This window comes from Suncus etruscus, chromosome 3 (assembly GCF_024139225.1).
Source record: "Suncus etruscus isolate mSunEtr1 chromosome 3, mSunEtr1.pri.cur, whole genome shotgun sequence".
Classification (NCBI taxonomy): Eukaryota; Metazoa; Chordata; class Mammalia; order Eulipotyphla; family Soricidae; genus Suncus; species Suncus etruscus.
In genome coordinates this window covers 87,861,901-87,882,555 of record NC_064850.1, presented here as the reverse complement: position 1 = coordinate 87,882,555, position 20,655 = coordinate 87,861,901, and the positions used below count along the sequence as shown (strand labels likewise).

The 20,655-nt window shown below is 37.4% G+C and overlaps 1 protein-coding gene across 3 annotated transcripts in view; it reads right to left on the bottom strand.

Moving 5' to 3' along the window:
- SRGAP2 (SLIT-ROBO Rho GTPase activating protein 2) overlaps window positions 1-20,655 on the bottom strand; it is a 335,545-nt gene that overhangs the window by 140,418 nt on the left and 174,472 nt on the right. For all 3 annotated transcript variants that reach the window (XM_049770931.1, XM_049770932.1, XM_049770933.1), the window contains exon 3: window positions 8,235-8,397. In XM_049770931.1, the coding sequence (XP_049626888.1) occupies window positions 8,235-8,397 (163 nt within the window). The remainder of the gene's footprint in view (window positions 1-8,234; window positions 8,398-20,655) is intronic.

The following is a 20,655-nucleotide window of genomic DNA, read 5'->3' as shown; positions in this document are numbered from 1 at the left end:
AGCAGTTAGGACAGAGAAGGGACCACTATGACAATGATCTTTGGAAATGATTACTCCAGGGCTGGAGAGATAGAACAGCAAGCAGTAAGGCCTTTGCCTTGCATGCAGCAGACCAAAGACTAGTGGTGTTTCGAACCCCGGCATTCCATATGGTCCCCCATGCCTGCCAGGAGTGATTTCTGAGCACAGAGCCAGGAGTAATGCCTGAGTGCTACTGGATGTGACAACCCCCCCCCAAATAAACCAAAACAAAAAAATTGAAATGATCACTCTAAATAAGAACTGGCTGCTGAAAGGAAATAAAATGATATACACTATACCCTTCAGTAATAATATTATAAACCAGTGTCTGACTTTGTCAAAGAAGAAATACAAATGGCCAAAAGGCACATAAAAAAATGTTCCACATCACTAGTCCTCAGAAAGATGCAAATCAAAACAACTATGAACTAACATCTCACGCCACAGAGATTGGTGCACATCACAAAGAATGAGAACAAGCAGTGCTGGCAGGGATGTGAAGAGAAAGGAACTCTTATTCACTGCTGGTGGGAATGCCATTTTGTCCAACTGTTATGGAAAACTATATGGAGATACCTCAAAAAACTAGAAATTGAGCTCCCACATGATCCAGCTATACCATTCCTAGTGATATACCCTAGGAAAACAAAAATATAATTCAAAAATCGCCTCCTCACACCTATATTCATTGCAGCACTATTTACAATAGCCAGACTTTGGAAACAACCAAGATGCCCTTTATCAGCTGAATGGCTAAAGAAACCGTGGTACATATACACAATAGAATATTATGCAGCCTTCAAGAGAGATGAAATCATGAAATTTTCCTATACATAGATGTACATGGAGTCTATTATGTTGAGTGAAATAAATCAGAGAGAAAGACACAGAATAGTCTCCCTAATCTATGGGTTTTAAGAAAAATAAAAGACATTTTTGCAATAATTCTCAGAGACAAAAGAGAAGGTCCAGCTCACGACATGAAGCTCACCACAAAGAATGATGAGCATAGTTAGAGAAATAACTACATTGAGAACTATCATAACAATGTGAATGAATGAGGGAAGTAGAAAACCTATCTAGAGTACAGGTGGGGAGGAGGGAGATTTGGGACATTGGTGATGGGAATGTTGTTCTGGTGAAGGGGGTGTTCTTTACATGACTGATACCCAACTACAATCATATTTGTAATCAAAGTATTTAAATAAAGATATTAATAAAAATAAACCAGTGTCTGGTAGGAAAAATAATGTGGGTGAGAGAGAAAGAGAGAGAGAGAGAGAGAAGAAATAGATTTGTCACAGAGGCAGGTAAGGGAGAGGGCAGATGGAGGGTGGTAGGGAAAATGGGGACATTGGTGATGATGATTAGGTATACTGTTGAAAGGTTTTGTACATTGTATAACTGAAATTCAATCATGAACAACTTTGTAACTGTGTATCTCATGGTGATTCAATTATAGTTTTACAGCACATTTAACAAAGGCAACCCTCCAGGCTTAAAAAAAATCAAGAAAATGAAAGCCCCACCAAGAATACTTTACACAGCCAGACTCTCATTCAGATTTGAACGACAAAAGCACAGCTTCCTGGAAAAACAACAGCTCAGGAACTTTATACACACAAAACCAACTTTAAAAGAAGAACTGAAGGCAGTACTAAAAGACAAGACAAACTCACAAACACACCAATTTCTACAAAAAGATAACAAAATCCCATGACAGTAATCTCTCATGTCAATGAACTAAATGCACCAATTAAGAGAAAGAGTGGCAAAGTGAATTAGAAAACTGAAACCAACATACTGCTGCTGCCTGCAAGAAACACATTTTAATAGTCAAAGCAAACACAAACTCAAAGTTAAAGGCTGGCAGATAATCCTTTAAGCAAACAACTCCCTCAAAATCCTGGGTGGCCATACTAATATTAGATGGCATAGATTTCAGGTTCAAAAAGGTTTATAAGAGACAGAGAGGGTCATTTCTTAATAATCAAGGAATATGTATATCAGGAAGAAATCACACTTCTAAACATATCTGTTCCTAAATGAGAAGCTAGCAAAATATTAAACAATTGCTAATAGACATGAAGGCACAAATAACAACACAACTGTAATTGGATACTTCAACACTACTCTGTCACCTCTTGATAGATGAATAGGTTCAAACCCCGTAAGTTATACTGATTTTGATGGAAGAAATGGAAGAGAGGGGCTTAGTAGATATTGTTTTTAATCCCAAAAAGCCAAATAACATATCGTTCTCCAATGCAGAGATAATTTCCCCAAAAAAGACATATGCTGGGATATAAAACAAACTTCCATAAAATCAAGAGGATAGAAATTGTATTGACTGTTCTTAGACCATGATGCACTAAAAACAGAAGTGAATTAAACAAAAATGAACAAATAACTTTAACACCTGGAAATCAAACAGTTCACTACTGAACTACCATCAGTGGGTCAGGAGGAAATATTCAGGAAACAAACAAGAATGAAGAAATAAATGACCAGAATTGATGGGAAACAACAAAAGCAGTATTAAGAGGAAATTTTATAGCTTCATGAGCATCAGGAAGGAAGGAAGGACCTACAAAAATAACTATACTGAACAACTTAAAAAAATGAAAAATGACCAAGAAAATGTGCAATATGCAGGCAGGATGAAGGAAATAATAAAACAGAGCAGAAATTAACAAACTGGAGTTCCAAAAAAAACAATTCAAAGGATAAATAGAAGCAAAAATTATTTTGTGAAAAAGAAGATTGATAAACCATAAGCAAGACTCATAAAGAGATAGGACCCTAATTAACTAAATAAGAAATAAAAGGGGGATATGATAACAGACATGGCACAAATTCAGTGGATCATCAGATTAATTTAAAATCTTTATAGCACAAAATGAGAGACTCTAAAAGAAATTAATGTATTTTGGAATACCTGAATAGGTCAATCAATATCAAGGAAATTGAAATGGTAATAAAAAGTCTTCCCTCAAACAATAGCCCAGGCCCAAATGAATTCCCTAGTTCCTATAGACTTTTAAAGAGGACGTACTGTCAATCCTTTACAAGCTCTTCCAGGAAACAAACACACACACACACACACACACACGAAAGAGAAGGAGGGAGGGTGAGAGAGAGAGAGAGAGAGAGAGAGAGAGAGAGAGAGAGAGAGAGAGAGAGAGAGAGAGAGAGAGAATTATTACAGGCCAATATTCTTGATAAACACTGTTGCAAAAATCCTCAACTTTGGGAAGAAGAGATGAACAGACATTTCCTCAAATAAGAAATACCGATGGTTAAAAGGCACATGAATAAAAGGTTTCATTTCATTAATTACCAGGGAGATGCAAATTGAAAGAACAAAGAGATATCATTTCATAGTACAAACTGGTATACATCAGTAAGAATAAGAACCACCAATGATGATATAGATGCAAGAAGAAATTCAGTGCTAGTGGGAATGTAGACTGGTCTATCCTTTTTTTTTTTTTAATGATTTCAATATATTTTTTTTATTTCAATTATGACAACAAAGATGCAAAGAAAGAGGACACGGTAAAGTTACAGTGGAAGCCCAATCACCCATAAACAGAATTCTCGGTAGTCCCATCGATGATATCCCAGCCTTGAACTTTCAGCCAAAGAACATTAAGAAAAACAAAACTGAACCCATGTACAATACAATTACTTTGTCCCTCAAATCCCCAGTTGTAGTACATACTATTTCTTAGCAGCACACCATATAATCTAAAGACATTAGACGTATGTAACTCCTTAAACATTGAGGACAAAGTACATTTCTCTAGTTCCATGCACATGCTTACTAGTTTAAGTTAACCTCAAAAGTTTTAGTGGGTTGCTTTTCTTAAGGATTGGAGTCAAGGGAACATAGTAAAAAACGGTATTAAAGTGGCATTTGTTTGCATAGGCCCACCAAAACATAAGGGACATGGAAAGACAAATTATGGTCTAAATACAAGGAGACCCTATCCCTGAAGTTTCCTGGCACAGGACTGACTCTAGGCTCCAGGCAAACTAGTTTGTCCAATTCAAGTCATCGTCTGTAGTGGCAATACACCTCCATTCCTCACATAGTCTCTGTTGTTGGTATCATGCTTCTGTATTAAAGATCCTGGAGTCTGCATATCCCATATTGCAGTCAGGATGGTGCAGAGCATCCTCTCGTTTCACCTCACACTTAAGGGGCACTAGAGAGAACCATGTCCTGTAGAGCAGGTCATTGTTGTTGTCAAGTCTTCTCAGTGTAAACGGAAGTCTCTTTTTAGAAGGTCGATGTCAGACCCTTGGTAGTGTCTTTCCTGGTAGAGGACTGCTTCCAGCTCTTGCTATATAAGACCTTGGATGTTTCGTAGATAGCTTGCCAGGTTCTGGCGTGAATGGAGGATGCCCATTCTTCTGAGGCCTGTGCCAGGTCATTATATCAATGTTCAGGGTGTAAGGTACATTGTACTGAAATTTACTAGATAAGAACTTATCTGTATGTATGATGTTTTCCCATTTTAATGTGTCTATGCAAACAAGGATCAATGCCATGAAGCGTTATTGGTGTATCTGGAGGCAATAGGAACAAGACCAGCAAATTCCATGACATAGTTCAATCATAAGCATCAAACTGAGGGACAGTTCCAACAACAATCCTTACTGAACAGCTTACAAAGAAAAGACAAGATGAAAAGTGGATAGAAACATCACGGTAGAAGAATATATAGAGAGTTATATCAGTTAAAGAAAATACCCATAAAATATACAAAAGATATATGTGTTCAGTTTGTGTCCTTATAATAGTTCTAGGATTTCTTAGATCTACTGTATGTCTTACGTCAGAGATTAGAACTGTGTGTTACTGAAGTTAAGAAGGGTATATCTGGGGTACTGATGGTTGGGAGGAGCATATGTTCGCGCGGGGGCACTAGCCCCCGCCCGGTTTGCAAAATGTAGACTGGTATGAAATTGCCAGTGACAGCCTGAGTATAGCTGAGCAGCTATCTGCCACCCACCAGATCAAACTCCACCCCCTCTGCCCCACCCTAGGCCAGTCTCCGGACAGACCCGGCCTGGGAGTGGGGAAAACCCAGGGTGCCCCGTCAACTCCTTTCAGGAGCCCACCTGGAGATCCGGAGGAATGGGGAGAGGGGGGTCGGGTGACCCAGGTCCGGGCCCCCCTACCCTGGGCCGGGCCAACAGGCCGCTGGCACATGCAGAGGCCTGGCAGCTGCCCACCCGTGACGGCTAAAAATCCTGCTCCAGGAAGGGAGAGAGACCCTCCCAAGCCCGAAGGACAGGGATTTAAGCCCCACCCTAGGCCAGTCTCCGGACAGACCCGGCCTGGGAGTGGGGAAAACCCAGGGTTCCCCGTCAACTCCTTCCAGGAACCCACCTGGAGATCCGGAGGAATGGGGGACAGGGGGGTCGGGTAACCCAGGTCCGGGCCCCCCTACCCTGGGCCGGGCCAACAGGCCGCTGGCACATGCAGAGTCCTGCCAGCTGCCCACCCGTGCCGGCTCGGTCTATCCTTTTTTAATATGGACATTACTAAAAAAAGAAAAGAGAGAAGATGAAGAAATTGTACTTTCATAAGATCCAGCTCCTAGAAATACACTCTAGGGGCTTAAAAACAATGCAGAAAAGTCTTCTGCATCCCTATGTTTATTGCAGCACTATTTGCAATAGTAAGAGCTGAAAACAATCCAAGTGCCTAAGAACAGATGAGTAGATAGAGAAACTGGTACATTTGCACAATAGAATACTATTTGTATTCCAATACCAATCACAACAGCAGTATCAACTTCCCTCCACCAGTGTTTTCATGACCCATCCCACATCTCCCTGTCTGCCACTTTGAGAGGCACATTGCTAAATTCAGTAAAGTTTAGATTTCTTGTTTTCAGAGTTGTCAAGTTTATGCTATACCAATCTCAAAAATCACTCCTGTTCCCTCATTACTTTTCGCTTTCTTTTTTTAAATATCTTTTTGAAAACACCATGATTACAAGCATGTTTGGAGTTGCGTTTTAGTTATAAACACACACACACACACACACACACACACACACACACCTTCACCAGTGCAGTGTTTCCACCACCAATGCTCTCCATCTCCCTCCTTCTTCACCCCTTGCCTGTATTCAAAACAAGCATTCTATTTCTTTCACTCACTACCATTGTCATGGTAGTTGTCAGTGTAGTTGTTTCTCTAACTGAATTCACCTCTCTTTGTGGTACTTTCCTTTCGAATCATCTTCCTTTCCCGATCATATTCTTTCTTTCTTTTTTTTTTTATCCCATCCCCCATTTTCTCTTTTCTTTTGACTTTTTCCTCGCTATAATCTTTGGTCAAGGGTAATCTAGAAATTCCCTTTTACTACATTTTCTTACCAAATTATTCTATAGACCGCAGATAAGTGAGACCATCCTGTATTTTTCCTCCTTCTGTATTACTTCATTCAACATATATTCAATTAACAACTAGTTTACAGCAAATTGCATAATTTAATTGTTTCTTGCAGCTGCAAAAAAGTGAATCCCAAATTTTCATAATCTATTCACCTTTTGCTGGACATCTAGATTTATTCATTGTACTGCAATGAATAGTGGTGTATGTATATCCATTTAAATGATTTCTTTTGTCTTGTGGGAAGATAACCCAAAGTGGAACTTTTGTGCTACAGGAAAGCTCAATTCTAAGTTTTCTAAGAACTCTCCATACTGCTTCTCACAATGGTTGATCCATACAACATTCCCCCAATAGTTGGAAAAGAATTCCTTTTTCACCATGTCACTGCCAAACACAGATTGTTCTCACTCTATTTGATTATGTACTATTCTCACTAGCATGAGAAGATTGTCATCTTGATTTGGATTTATCTAATAAGAGCTACTGAGTACTTTTTCTTGTGTCTACTGACAATTCATCTGTCTTTTTCTGTGAAGTATCTGTTCATTTTCTCTCTCATTTTTGACAGGCTTTTTGTTTTTTTGTTTTTTCTTTTTTTCCCCATCTTTATTTAAATACCATGATTACAAACATGGTTGGGTTCAGTTTTTGATCCATTTCGCCACTGTGTCTCTTGACGGGTGCATTTAGTCCATTGACATTGATTGACAAGGTTTTTGGATTTTTCTTTGTTGATATTGATCATTGTGAGTATATACTGATAAGGTCCCTGAGCACTGTCAGTGTCATACCTGAGCACAGAACAAAAAATAGTTTTGATTTACTGATCAATCATTTATCTAATGTGTTGAATGTGAATATTTTTTTGAATTTGGCTAGCTGTCTTTCAGATCTAACCCATTTCTATTGCCATGCGCAAACTCTTTAATTTGATATTTGTTTAGTTTTGATTCTGTTGCCTTCACCGGTTATCAGATCAATGAAGATGCCTTTGAAATCCAAATGTTAGGGATTCTACCTATTTTTCTTTAGTGTCTCTAGGTCTTTGATCCACTCTGAATTGACTTTTCTGTAAGATATAACTACTTCTAATATTTCCTTTTGGGGGCGGGGTGTTTGGGCCATACCAGCCATGCTCAGGGATTACTCCTGGCTCTGCACTCAGAAATTGCCCCTAGCAGGCTCAGGGGATCATTTGGGATGCCATGGATCATGCCCAGGTCTGTCCCGGGTTGGCCACGTACAAAGCAAATACCATACTGGTGTGTTATTGCTCCAGCCAATACCCAATACCCAAAAAATTCTGATGCTTAGAGACCCAAAGACAAATATATAATAAGAATAAAGTAATTCAAGGGTTTACCTTTACTGGAATAAGAATAAAGAGAACTAATTAAAAAGAATACATACATGAGCTTACTAAATAATCTGTTATCTTAAAAATATAAAATAACAGAGAATTGTCAATATAAAATGACACTGAAGGTACCTAAATCTCAACATATTCATAAATCAGCTGAAGGAAACGGACTACCATTAATATAAGTTAGTGTAAAATATAAATTATGCTGCCAATCCTGGGACCATACTTTGCAAATAGTGACTTTCCCAGGCTTATTATTTCAGCTTGAAAGGGAAGAAAAGAATGTCAAGTCAATATTTTTTCACTAAGTACATGAAATGATAAATGCATGGAATGAATGATAGAAAACTATCTTCTTTCGTTAATTATTTTGTTCTTTCTTTTGATTATTAAGTTAGAATTATAGAATACTGATGAGAAATATCTATATACCTTTTTAAAAAGTCTTCCTGAGTCCTCGCTGACTTGGACAAATCGGGGAATAATATTATTCAGGTAGATGTCACTCAGTGTGGTGTGATCCCTGCTTTCCCGCTTCACCTGATTTAAGAGGAGATTCCAGCAGTTGACGGGAGAAAGAACATTCTGATCCTTCCTGCAGAGAAACAAACAAACAAAAATAGTATCAGTAAGCAGTCATATCAACATCTTTAGTTACAGGCCATGTCACAAAATCATAGGGATTAAATCAAGTCAAATCACAAATGAAGTACTTTTGACTTTTTTTTTTAACTTGGAGAAGAAAATAAGAACAATCAAAAGGGAAAGGTAAATAAGAAGAGCCAGAAAGACAAATTTTCTGCATGTCTATAGTCTAGTGGTGAATATTTTATATGCTTTATCTCATCTATATTCCATATATTCCATTGCAAAGAAAAAACTATCATTATTCCCCCACTTTATTGGTCAATATACTGAAACTGAAAGTGCTTGTCATTAGGCTACTAAGAAGTGACACAATTACAACTATCAGAACAGTGAATGTGAGGAAAAGAGGCAGAGGCAAGCCTGTCTGAAAGACAGGTAGGGGTTTGGGGTGGGGGAGGGAAATGGGGGAAACACTGGTGGTGAGAATATCACACTGGTGAAGTGTGGTGTACATTCTAGGATTAAAACCCCAGTATAAAATTTTTGTAAACAGTAATTAAATAAAAAATTAGCTTCCCTCAGTCTTTTCCTGGGTTCCAGAGCTATTACTGGTCATCAGCCCTTTGGGGCCAGCCAGACTTCCTGGATCTATCACTTCTTTCAACACCATGATACTCCAGCACTCCAAATTACTAAATGCAAAGATCAATGGGTAAGCTAAATAAGAGATCTACTGTGGGAGATATGGAGAGAAATCCTGGCAAATCTTCAAGTCCACTCAAATGCCTGAACCTTATAGATGAGGACCTAAAATCAACACTTAATGGTTTAGCAATGGAAATCAATGAGTCACTAGCATGTTCAATTAAGAAATCTACAGATGAACAATTCAACCAACTCAAAGAACTCTTTCAGAAGATGAGAGAATCCATACAAATGAAACTGAAGAAACTACAAAAACATATTAGCAAGCCATAATAGTAGAATTACACAGGTGAAGAATCCCATACATGAACTTGAAGACAAATTACAAGCCAACAGTGATAAGGAAGGCAAAAAAGAAAGGAGAGACAACCCTGGAAGAAAATATAAGGTACTTAATGAACAAAGACAGAGAAATAAAGTTCAAATTAGAGGAATTCTAGAAGGGGAAGAAAATGGGAAATGGGAAGAACAACTATTGAGGGAGATAATAACAGATAACTTTCCCACCCTTGTTAAAGAGGTTTCTCTATATACCCAAGAGGCAAAAAGAGTGCCAAACAAAATAAATCATAACAGAACAATACCAAAACAAAGTGAGAGATGGACTGTTTAAAGCAGCAAAGGAGAGAAAATCCTCAAATATAAAGGAAACAATGTAAGAATCAAACCAGATCTTCCATCTGAAACTATCCAGGCAAGAATGGAAAGACATATTCAAACTACTGAATGAAAGAGTCCACTACCCAGTGAAACTCATTTTCATGGGAGGGAGAGATAAAAACATTCTCAGACAAAAAAGAACTCTCAATATTTTCGCTAAACAAACTGACGCTAAATTAACTACTCAAAGAGCAATGACAAAATCTAAATCCCTAATTATAACAACAACCTTATACAATATACTGGCAAAAAAAATCTTTCTGTCAATAATTTCTTTAAATGTCAATGGATAAACTCTCCTGTCAAGAATGAATATAGCTTTTTAGATTGAGCAGGTATCCAATTAACTGCTCTTTACAGATGTCTATAATAATATTCAATGCTTTTATCCAGAGAAACAGGTGCAGAATGTATTTGAAAGCCATGAACTCCCAATACAGTGCTCGCTATAAGTACTTTTGATATCTTAATTTTACTACTTCTATAATAACTCCTTCATCTTTTTGTCCATAGTGGTGCTTGGAGATATAGGTTGGTCACCCCAGTTCCACATTGCAATGCTATACTATATTAGACTCAGAAGACAGGACTCATTACGATGTCACAACAAAAAATCTAATTTATTCATTTTCTACTTGATTGTGCCTGCTAATATAATCTAATGTTTATGTGCTCTAATACCAATGGAATATGCAACTGCATGCCAAGAACTCCTGTTACAGAGCTCATTCATTGAATATATCATTGTACTCTGTTTTTTTTTTTTTTTTTGGTCTTTGGGCCACACCCGGCGGTACTCAGGGGTTACTCCTGGCTGTCTGCTCAGAAATAGCTCCTGGCAGGCACGGGGGACCATATGGGACACCGGGATTCAAACCAACCACCTTAGGTCCTGGATCGGCTGCTTGCAAAGCAAACACCTCTGTGCTATCTCTCCGGGCCCTTTCTTTTTTTTTTTGTAATCTGTTTTTCATTGTAGGTAGTTTAGCATTATACCATAATGCTCATGATTTTAGATTGCTTTTAGGAAAGGAACCTAGATGCTCAAGACCCGCTAGAAAATATTTCATGGTGTGGATTCCTCTTACAGTGCTCATTACCACTTATTTTCCAGACAAAAAATTATAAGTTTTTGGGTATTTTTTGTTTGTTTGTTTTGGGGCCACACCCGGAGATGCTCAGAGGTTACTCCTGGCTATGCACTCAGAAATCGTCCTGGCTTGGGGGACCATATGAGATGCCGGGGGATCGAATCGCCATCTGTCCTAGGCTAGTGCATGCAAGGCAGACACCTTACCATTGCGCCACTGCTCTGGCTCCTGATTGTTTTTAAGACTGTTCTACACACTATATAACCCACGAAGCCTTTCTTCAGTAAAATTTACCCTCACCAATCATGATTGGTCTAGAAAATGAAAAATTTCCCATCTGACTTGCTTTTATAAATTATATATATATATATATATATATATATATATATATATATATATATATATATATAAAACCAGCAAGTCAGATGGGAAGTTTTCCATTTTCTAGACCATATATATATTTATATATATTTGGTTTTTATATCACATCCGGCAGCGCTCAGGGGTTATTCCTGACTTTACATTACAAATTGCTCCTGGCAGGCTCAGGGGACCATATGGGATGCCAGGATTCGAACCACCATCCTTCTGCATGCAAGGCAAACGGCCCCTACCTCCATGCTATCTCTCTGGTCCCTGATTTTATATTTTTGTGTTCTGTCTCATTTCACCTGGGGCAGCTTTTCAATTGTAAACCAATGATCGATCCTTAATGTCTGTCTGTGGGCCCATGAGTGTATGTATTGGCCAACTCTAATGTCTGAAAAAATAAATAAATAAATAAATAAATAAAACAAAACTCTAATCCTAGCCCTAGCCTAAACATAACCCTAACATAGCCCTAACACCCAAAACCTAAACCTAATCCTGAATATAAAACTATCTGTAACCCTAACTCTAACACTAATCATATCAATAATCTTAACATTAACACCCTAACCCTAACTGTAAAAGAAAAAACAAAGAAGTCACAGATAGGAGGAATTAAGGAATAGACTCACAATTCTGTTGATAAACTAGAATATATCTAAGTTGTCTGATTCTAAAATGCATACCTATTCACTAACTCATTGGTTTGTGTTGAGTCAGAGATTCAAAAAAGTTAGGCAGTCTAAACTAAATCACACACATATATGCATTGCAAAATTCATGAAGATAGTTTTAGAGGCATTTAACATTAAAAATAAAGTAGTTAAACACTCTTCAATCCCACAATTCCAGACACTATTTAATTAGGTTTTCATTTAACTGAGTCATTATCTCACATATATATGAGTTCTTTCTTTATCTATTTATTTTTATATATTTTGTTTTTTGGGTCACACCCAGCAGTGCTCAGGGGTTACTCTTGATTCTGCACTCAGAAATCGCTCCTGACAGGCACGGGGGGGGGGGGGGGGAGAACCATATTGTCGGGATTCGAACCACTGTCTGTCATAGCTGTGCTATCTCTCCAGCCCTGCATTCTTTATTTTACACATCAATAGCAAAAGCTATGCAGAATAACTAAAAACTGAACAAAACAATGAAATATCAATTCTAGGAGTTTTTTAATGAAAACATAGTGACCCTAAAGAATTATTAAACATTTACTCTGCTGCACAGAATCAATCAGAAGCATGCTTCGTATCTATGAGTTAGATTTCTTCTTTCCTTTTTTTTAGACCACATTTCAGCCAGTGCTGGGCTTACTTTTGGCTTGGTGCTCACTAAAGGCAGTACTTAGAAGTACCATACATGATGCTGGGGATGCTAGGTTGGCTGCATGCAAAGAAAGTAGACTATTGCTCTCTTGGGACCCTGAAAGTTGAGTTTATTATGGAGAAGAACGAAGAACAGAAGTTTTTTGTGTTTTTGAGGCTTATTGTACATTTGACATATGCCCAAGTCTCATTTGTTTAACTTGAACCCCACAAAGCCTGATAGAAAGGTGTTATTAATCACATTTGACAGATAAGGAAAGTTGGACTAAATTAAGCACCCTATAGCTAAAAAGTGGCAATTCTAGAATTAAAACTTGTTTTAAAATCACAAAAAAATATAACCTTAGCAGAAAAGAACTGCAAGCTGCTTCTCTCTTTCACCTTCTCTCCTTCTAATCAAGACTGTAAATGCAAAGTATTTTGAGAGTGACTTGGTTCTTTACTCACTTGCTTTCATTGATGATTGGAGACTGCTGTGATTTGTAGAGCATGAATTTAAATTTAGAAAAGCCTTTTCTATTTTGTAGAAGTTGCTATTAACAAATAATCTTATTACTCCTACCCACTTTAAAACACACCGACCATTAAATCAAGTATCTGTCCAGCTAACAAGAAGTTGCTTCATAACTATTGATACTACAGTCCAAATTGAAACTGTTCTATATCTCATTCCCACTCCTCTCCCCTGAACATCTGTGGTCAAAATACTGAAAATTTAGCAAAAATGTAATATCTTCCTAACTACCTTTCAGGGAAATATATACATATGTACATACATATATATATGCATATATATGTATGTAATATTTGGTTTTTGAACCATACCTGACCACACTCAGAGATTACTTCTGGTTCTGCGAAACTACTCCTGGATGGCTCAGGGGACCATATGGGATGCCGGAGATTGAACCCAGAACAGCTCCATGCAAGGCAAATACCCTATTCACTGTGCTATTGCTCTGCCCCAGGACATTAAAAGATTGTTAATTTTAAATATTTAATATTTAAATTTAATTTAATTTAAAATTTAAAATATTTTCTGGGCCCGGAGAGATAGAATGGAGGTAAGGCGTTTGCCTTTCATGCAGAAGGTCATCGGTTCGAATCCCGGTGTCCCATATGGTCCCCCGTGCCTGCCAGGAGCAATTTCTGAGCATGGAGCCAGGAATAACCCCTGAGCACTGCCGGGTGTGATCCAAAAACCACAAAAAAAAAAAAAAAATTTTTCTGTTAAAATAAATGAGAGACATTCATATACATTCACTCCTTTAAAAAAAAAAAAAGCTTGGCACAAAATTTTTTTTTTTTTTTTTTGGTTTTTGGGCCACACCCGTTTGACGCTCAGGGGTTACTCCTGGCTATGTGCTCAGAAATCGCCCCTGGCTTGGGTGGACCATATGGGACGCCGGGGGATCGAACCGAGGTCCTTCCTTGGCTAGCGCTTGCAAGGCAGACACCTTACCTCCAGCGCCACCTACCCGGCCCGGCACAAAATTTTTTAAAGGTAAATAGGATGCTTCCTGTTCCAAATCTCAAAAAGTTGAGTACCTTTTGATTCTCCCATTGTAGAAAAGTTTCAAGTGGATTCAAAATAAATTTCAGTATAAATTTCTATAAAATTATATTTTTGTGGTATGCTTTGCCTCAGCAATATATCCATGTACTCAGTGAATATAAGCTATATCAGACACTTGTATACACTTGTATTTTAATAAGGTAGATTCCACAAGTTCTTAACCTGACAACGGAATCAATTTGCTTTTATGGGTGATTAGATGTGAACAATTTCCTGGTGATGCTCAACCAAGTAGTGTGTGTGTGTGTGTGTGTGTGTGTGTGTGTGTGTGCTCACTTGGTGTTTCAGTGCTTAAGCCTAGTGTGTGTGTGTGTGTGTGTGTGTGTGTGTGCTCACTTGGTGTTTCAGTGCTTAAGCCTAGTGTGTGTGTGTGTGTGTGTGTGTGTGTGTGTGTGTGTGTGTGTGTGCTCACTTGGTGTTTCAGTGCTTAAGCCTAGCAATGACTGTGTAGTGTTTGGGTAGTCACACAGTGCTGGGGATAGAGATCAGGGCCTTGCACAAGCTATGTATGTACTCTACTTAAACATCTTCTCAGTCCCCGATTTTTCCTCTTTGTAATCTTTTATACACTTAAAGCACCATTACAATTCAATTTTACAAACAAATTCAAATTTACAAACATTCTGTATTACATAAATGACTTTCCATGCTTATAAAGGTGCTGATGTCACATTACAGTGATGAATGAAGGATAGAATGGTGAGATAAGAACATGCTTGTTCACAAATGTAAATCTAGAGGTGATTCCTGGCGAAGCCAGGTGTAGAACTCAGTCCCCCGCAACGAAGTGAGATTCATGCAAAGATAGCTCAACCCACTTGAGCTATCTTTATGGTCCTGGGAACATTTTTTTTAATGTTTAGAGAAACCCCAGAATTAGAAAGAATCACAGTTCAATTACAAATATATTCAAGTAAGCAACCTCCAATTGAATGAGCAAGGGACTTAATTACTCATTTTTTTCCCTACTGTAGTAAAGTGTAGTTGTCACAATGTTCCATTGTCTGCTAATGTGAGTTTCAATGTCTATAAGCCTTCAAATAAGAATCAAAACATTTCGCTAGCTACAGTGGCTTGATTTTCTCACACACAACCGAGAGGAAACTTTCCTGGCATCATAAAAAAGCCTTTGGGATGGGGTAATGAGTATATATGGAGCCAGGGGTTGATCACATGATGGTATGCTTCAAGGATGGAGAAACCCTGAATCTCTCTTAGGCCACGGGAATTCCCTTTCTTCCCCAATGCTTACTGTGCCTATGCAAAAAAAAAAAAAAAAAAAAAAGTGGGGGGAACGCCAAACCCTACCACTCCAGCACCCATACTTTTTCTTGTTTTTTTTTTTTTTTGATTTGTTAGTTTTTGACTTTATTTTCCTTCTCTCTTTTCTTCCACTTTTCTCATTCTTTTTCACTCCTGTGGTTATTATTTAGAGATTTATTTTTATTTTTATTTGCCGGGTCCATTTTTTTCTTTTTTCTTCCATTTTTCTTTTCTTTTTTTTTTCTCTCTCTCTTCTTTCTTTTTTTGGTAGTTGTCACCAAATTTTTTTCTCCCCTTTTTCTAATCCTTTTTATCTCCAACGATGGTGGAATAGATGCTCAATCTACAACAAGCTGTAAAGTGGAGACCAGTTGCACTAGCATACTGGGGGGTAGAGGAGGGAGATATGGGATGCATACTGAGAACAGGGGTGGAGAGAGGACAGCACTGGTGGTGGGAATGCCCCTCATTCATTGTCACTACGTACCATAAATGATGCAGTGAAAGATTTGTAATGCACTTTGGTCACAATAAAAATTAAAAAAAAAAAAACCACAAAACAAAACATGTGCTTCTCAAGAACTTAAAAAAAAAGAATAAAAGTTTAGTTTTAAATTCAAGACTGATGTATCTCCTTGTGTAAAGCTTCTCAGGTGGCGATGATCTGACACATAGTAGTTAAGTTCAATTACACAGAGCAAAGGATTAAGATCCAATGCTGGCTTATCATGGTTGGACAGTGAGAATACAACTGTTTAATCTCATTAGAAATTGTTAAATTTGTTTAGCATACACTTTTGGGTTATATAATTAATATTTACAGAGAAGAAAGGGAAATGCTGCTAGGTAATGTTAGTTATTCAACTTTAAACAAAGTATCTATTTCAAGGACCTAAATCAATTTAAAACTATCTCAATTACAACAATATCTGTACAAATCAGAGTATTCTTTATATTAGGCAACCCACAAACTAAACTAAAAACAACTTGGATACTGACCCATACAAAAATTGCAGCTATAATTCATACTCTAAAAATAAATATATTTCAATACTTTGGGTTCATAAACACATACTGTTGCCACTAATTATAATAAATAAAATATAAAATTGCCTGTAAAAGAAGATTTATTTTAGAAAAAGATTGACTTGTTGAACATGTGGGAGTACTATGTAAATTTTTATTCTAAAAAAGAATATACAACTTAAAAAACAGTAGTATATTTTTTTGTCTATTTTGACTAGGGATTCCATTCTATTTTGTTACTAAGATCTCATAAAATTTTTCTTGGTGTTAGGTTTTACTTTGTGTCTTTGAGCCTCTTTGTTTTATCCAGTTATTCCTCCTTTCATTCAAAACATTTAATTCATCTACTTAGTTTGCTTCACAGGAGAAGTGAAGGGGATGTAACAGAAGGAAACCACAAATATACTGTAGAGATAATGGCTGTGAAGTCAACATGAACAAAGATCAAAAACATATCAGACTGGAAAATAAGCAAGTCAATGAGACATGATTTCATAAAAAGCACATGAACATTTTTGCTCTAGAGGTTTCAGACTTCAGTAGCTTTGCAGCCTGATTTTATTTGGGGTCCCAAGAGACTAGGAAACTGAAATTGTTCTTTATATCTATTCCATCTATCATTTGTTTGTACAGTTTCTATATAGCATAGGTAGTGTAATACTTGGGAATTTGAAGAAAAGTGGAGTCATAGGAATGAGCTCAACAGCTGCAAACTTCCTCAAACACAAGTTCAAAAAAGCAGACAAAACTATTTTCCTTTCTTAGTTCTTTTCAGAAGATCAAGAAAACTGATAATATATTTGAGACGCTGGCCCATAAAACATATCTCCATAAAGTCAAGAGGATAGAAATGATAAAAACTATCTTCTCAGATCACAAGGCACTGAAATTAGAAATGAACTACAAAGAGAAACAGAAGAAAAAATTGTAACACCTGGAAATTAAACAGCTTGAAATTAAACAGCTCAACCAGTGGTTGAGAGATGAAATCAAAGACGAAATCAAAACATTCCTGAAAACAAATGACAACGAAGACACAAATTATCAGAATTTATGGAACACATCAAAAGCAGTAATAAGAGAAAAATTTATAGCACATATGTGAAAGAAGGGGCCTATATAAAAAGCTTAATGACACAGTTTATAAAATTAGAAAATAATCAACAAAAGGAACCAAAAATAGGTAGGCAGAAGAAAATAACAAAGGTTATTTCAAGCTTTGTGAGAACAGAAATCAATGAAGAAGAAATAAAAAAATCCAAAAGATTAACGAAAGCATAAGTTGTTTATTTTAAGAAAAAAAACACAGCATTGATAAACCACTAGCAAAATTCAAAAGAACTGGAGAGAAATAAAATTAATAAACTAGATTAGAAATGAAAAGGGGGAGATATATCTACATATATATATATCTATGTATATCTATATTATCTATGTATATCTATATTACAGAGATTCAAAGGGTAAACAGGGACTACTTTGAGAAACTCTATGTCACAAAACATGAGAACCTGGAAAAAATAATAAATAAATTCTTGGACTCTTAAAACTTTCCACAGGTAAAGCAGGATGATCTAGCATATCTAAAAAGATCCATCACTACTGACAAAATTAAAATTGTAATTAAAAGTCTTCCCCAAAACAAAAGCCCAGGCCCAGATCGATTTACTAACAAATTCTTTCAAACCTTTCTAGAGGAACCAATCGTTTTCAGGCTTTTCATGAAATTCAACAATCAGGAACACACCCAAAATATTTTTTGTTTACTTGTTTTTGGGTCATACCCGGCAGCACTCAGAGGTTACTTCCGACACAATGCTCAGAAATCACTCCTGGCAGGCTCGTGGACCATATGGAATGTCAGGATTCGAACCACTGACCTTCTGCATGCAAGGCAAATGCCCTACCTCCATGCTATCCCTCCAGTCCCCCAAAATAGCTTTTATGAAGCTAACATCACATAGATACCAAAACCAGACAGAGATGCTGCAAAAAAAGGAAGGAAGGAAGGAGGGAGGGAGGGAGGGAGAGAGGGAAGGAGGGAGGGAGGGAGGGAGGGAGGGGGGAGAGAGAGAAAGAGAGAAGGAAGGAAGGAAGGAAGGAAGGAAGGAAGGAAGGAAGGAAGGAAGGAAGGAAGGAAGGAAGGAAGGAAGGAAGGAAGGAAGGAAGGAAGGAAGGAAGGAAGGAAGGAAGGAAGGAAGGAAGGAAGGAAGGAAGGAAGGAAGGAAGGAAGGAAGAAAGAAAGAAAGAAAGAAAGAAAGAAAGAAAGAAAGAAAGAAAGAAAGAAAGAAAGAAAGAAAGAAAGAAAGAAAGAAAGAAAACTCCAGACCAATATCGCTGATGAAGACAGATACAAAGATCCTCAGCAAAATCCTGGAAAATAGGACCCAATGTCTCAACAAGAGGGTCATACACCATGAGCAAGTAGGATTCATTCCAGGAATGCAAGAATGGTTTAACATATGTAAATCAATCAACATAATATACCATATCAAAAAAAAAAGAAAAAGAAAAATCATATGATCATATCAATAGATGCAGAGAAAGCATTCAATAAAGTCCAACACCCATTCCTGATAAAAACTCTCAAAATGTGAATAGAAGGAACTTTTCTCAATATAGTCAAGGCCATCTACCACAAGCCAAATGCAAATAATATTTTCAATGGAGACAAACTAAAGACTCTACTAAAAAGCTTCTAGAAAGAATAGATTCATATAGCAAAGTGATAGCCTACAAAATTAACATGCAAAAATCAATGGTCTTCTTGTACACCAATAATGATAGAGGAGAAATGATAGAGAAGAAATGGGCATTAAAAAAACAATCCCATTCACATTAGCGTCACACAAATTCAAGAATCTTGAAGTCGACTTAACTAAAGAGGTGAAGGACATACAAAGAAAACTAAAAAACCCTGCTTCAGGAAATAAAATAGGACACACAGAAATGGAGACAAATACCCTGCTCATAAATTGGGAGGATTAACATCATTAAAATTGCAATACTCCCCAAAGCATAGCAACAGATTTAGTGCAATCCCTCTACAGATACCCAGAACATTCTTCAAAGAAGTGGATCAGATACTTCTAAAATTCATTTGGAACAATAAACACCAAGACTAGGTAGAGGAACCTGTGGTAAGAAGAAGATTGGAGGATTACCAACTGGGGGCCTGACGCCTGTTAGTTTCTCTACTCTCCAGTCTCCTAAATCTCTCCTTAGGGGGCCGAGATGGGTCCAGCAAAATCACTCTCCTAGAGATGCCCAGGCCTAAAAGCCAAGAAAGACTGAGTGAGTGAGTGAAAACTGGCTATCAGGAGTGCCCCGGCAGAAAGGCAGAATCTTTGTCTGTGAAGGCAAGTGGGAGGAATCTGCCCCTACTGTAAGAGTAATAAATAGGAGAAACTGTCACCTGTGCATGTTACTCTACTCTGCTGTTTCAGAACCTCTCCTGAGATGGCCAAGAAGGGCCCAGCAAAAACTATCTCCTAGGTTCCAGAAGAACGCACTGCTTCACTTTGCGGCCGCATGCTCTTTCTAACTCATGAATCCCACCATAACACACAGAAAAAGTCACACTACAAGTGTGACAATGGGGAAACCTCACAGGCAAACACCATGAACAGAGAATGAAGATGATAGCTCTGATGACCCATAAAATACCAACTATCTGATTACTCTCAAATAAGGTGTTTAGAATAGAAAAATGGAGGATCCTCATGGAAATTGAAGAAAACAAAGCTCTAGCTGAACAGAACACAAATATAAATATATAAATATACAAATATATATTATATAAATATATAAATATACAAATATAAATCAGAAAAATCCAAACTGAAATAACAGATCTGAAAAACACCATAGCTGAATTGAAAACCTCAATGGAAAGCCTTTCCAACAGGATAACAGAATCAGTGAACTGGAAGATGAAATGCAGAACTCCATTCAGAAGAAGAGATTGGAAAAGAACCTGAAGGTAAATGAAAAAAGTACTCAAGGAATGTGAACAGATGAAAATAGAAGTCTTTGATAAACTCAACAGAAATAACTTAAGAATCGTTGAAGTCCCAGAGGCCCAGGAAGGGGATCCCAGGAAGAATCAACAGTCAAAGACATCATCACAGAGAAACTCCCAGAGCTTAAGACTGCATGCAATCAAATCCTGCATGCCCAAAGAGTACCAGCTAAAAGAGACCAGAATAAAAAACCTCAAGACACATCCTAGTAACAATGAT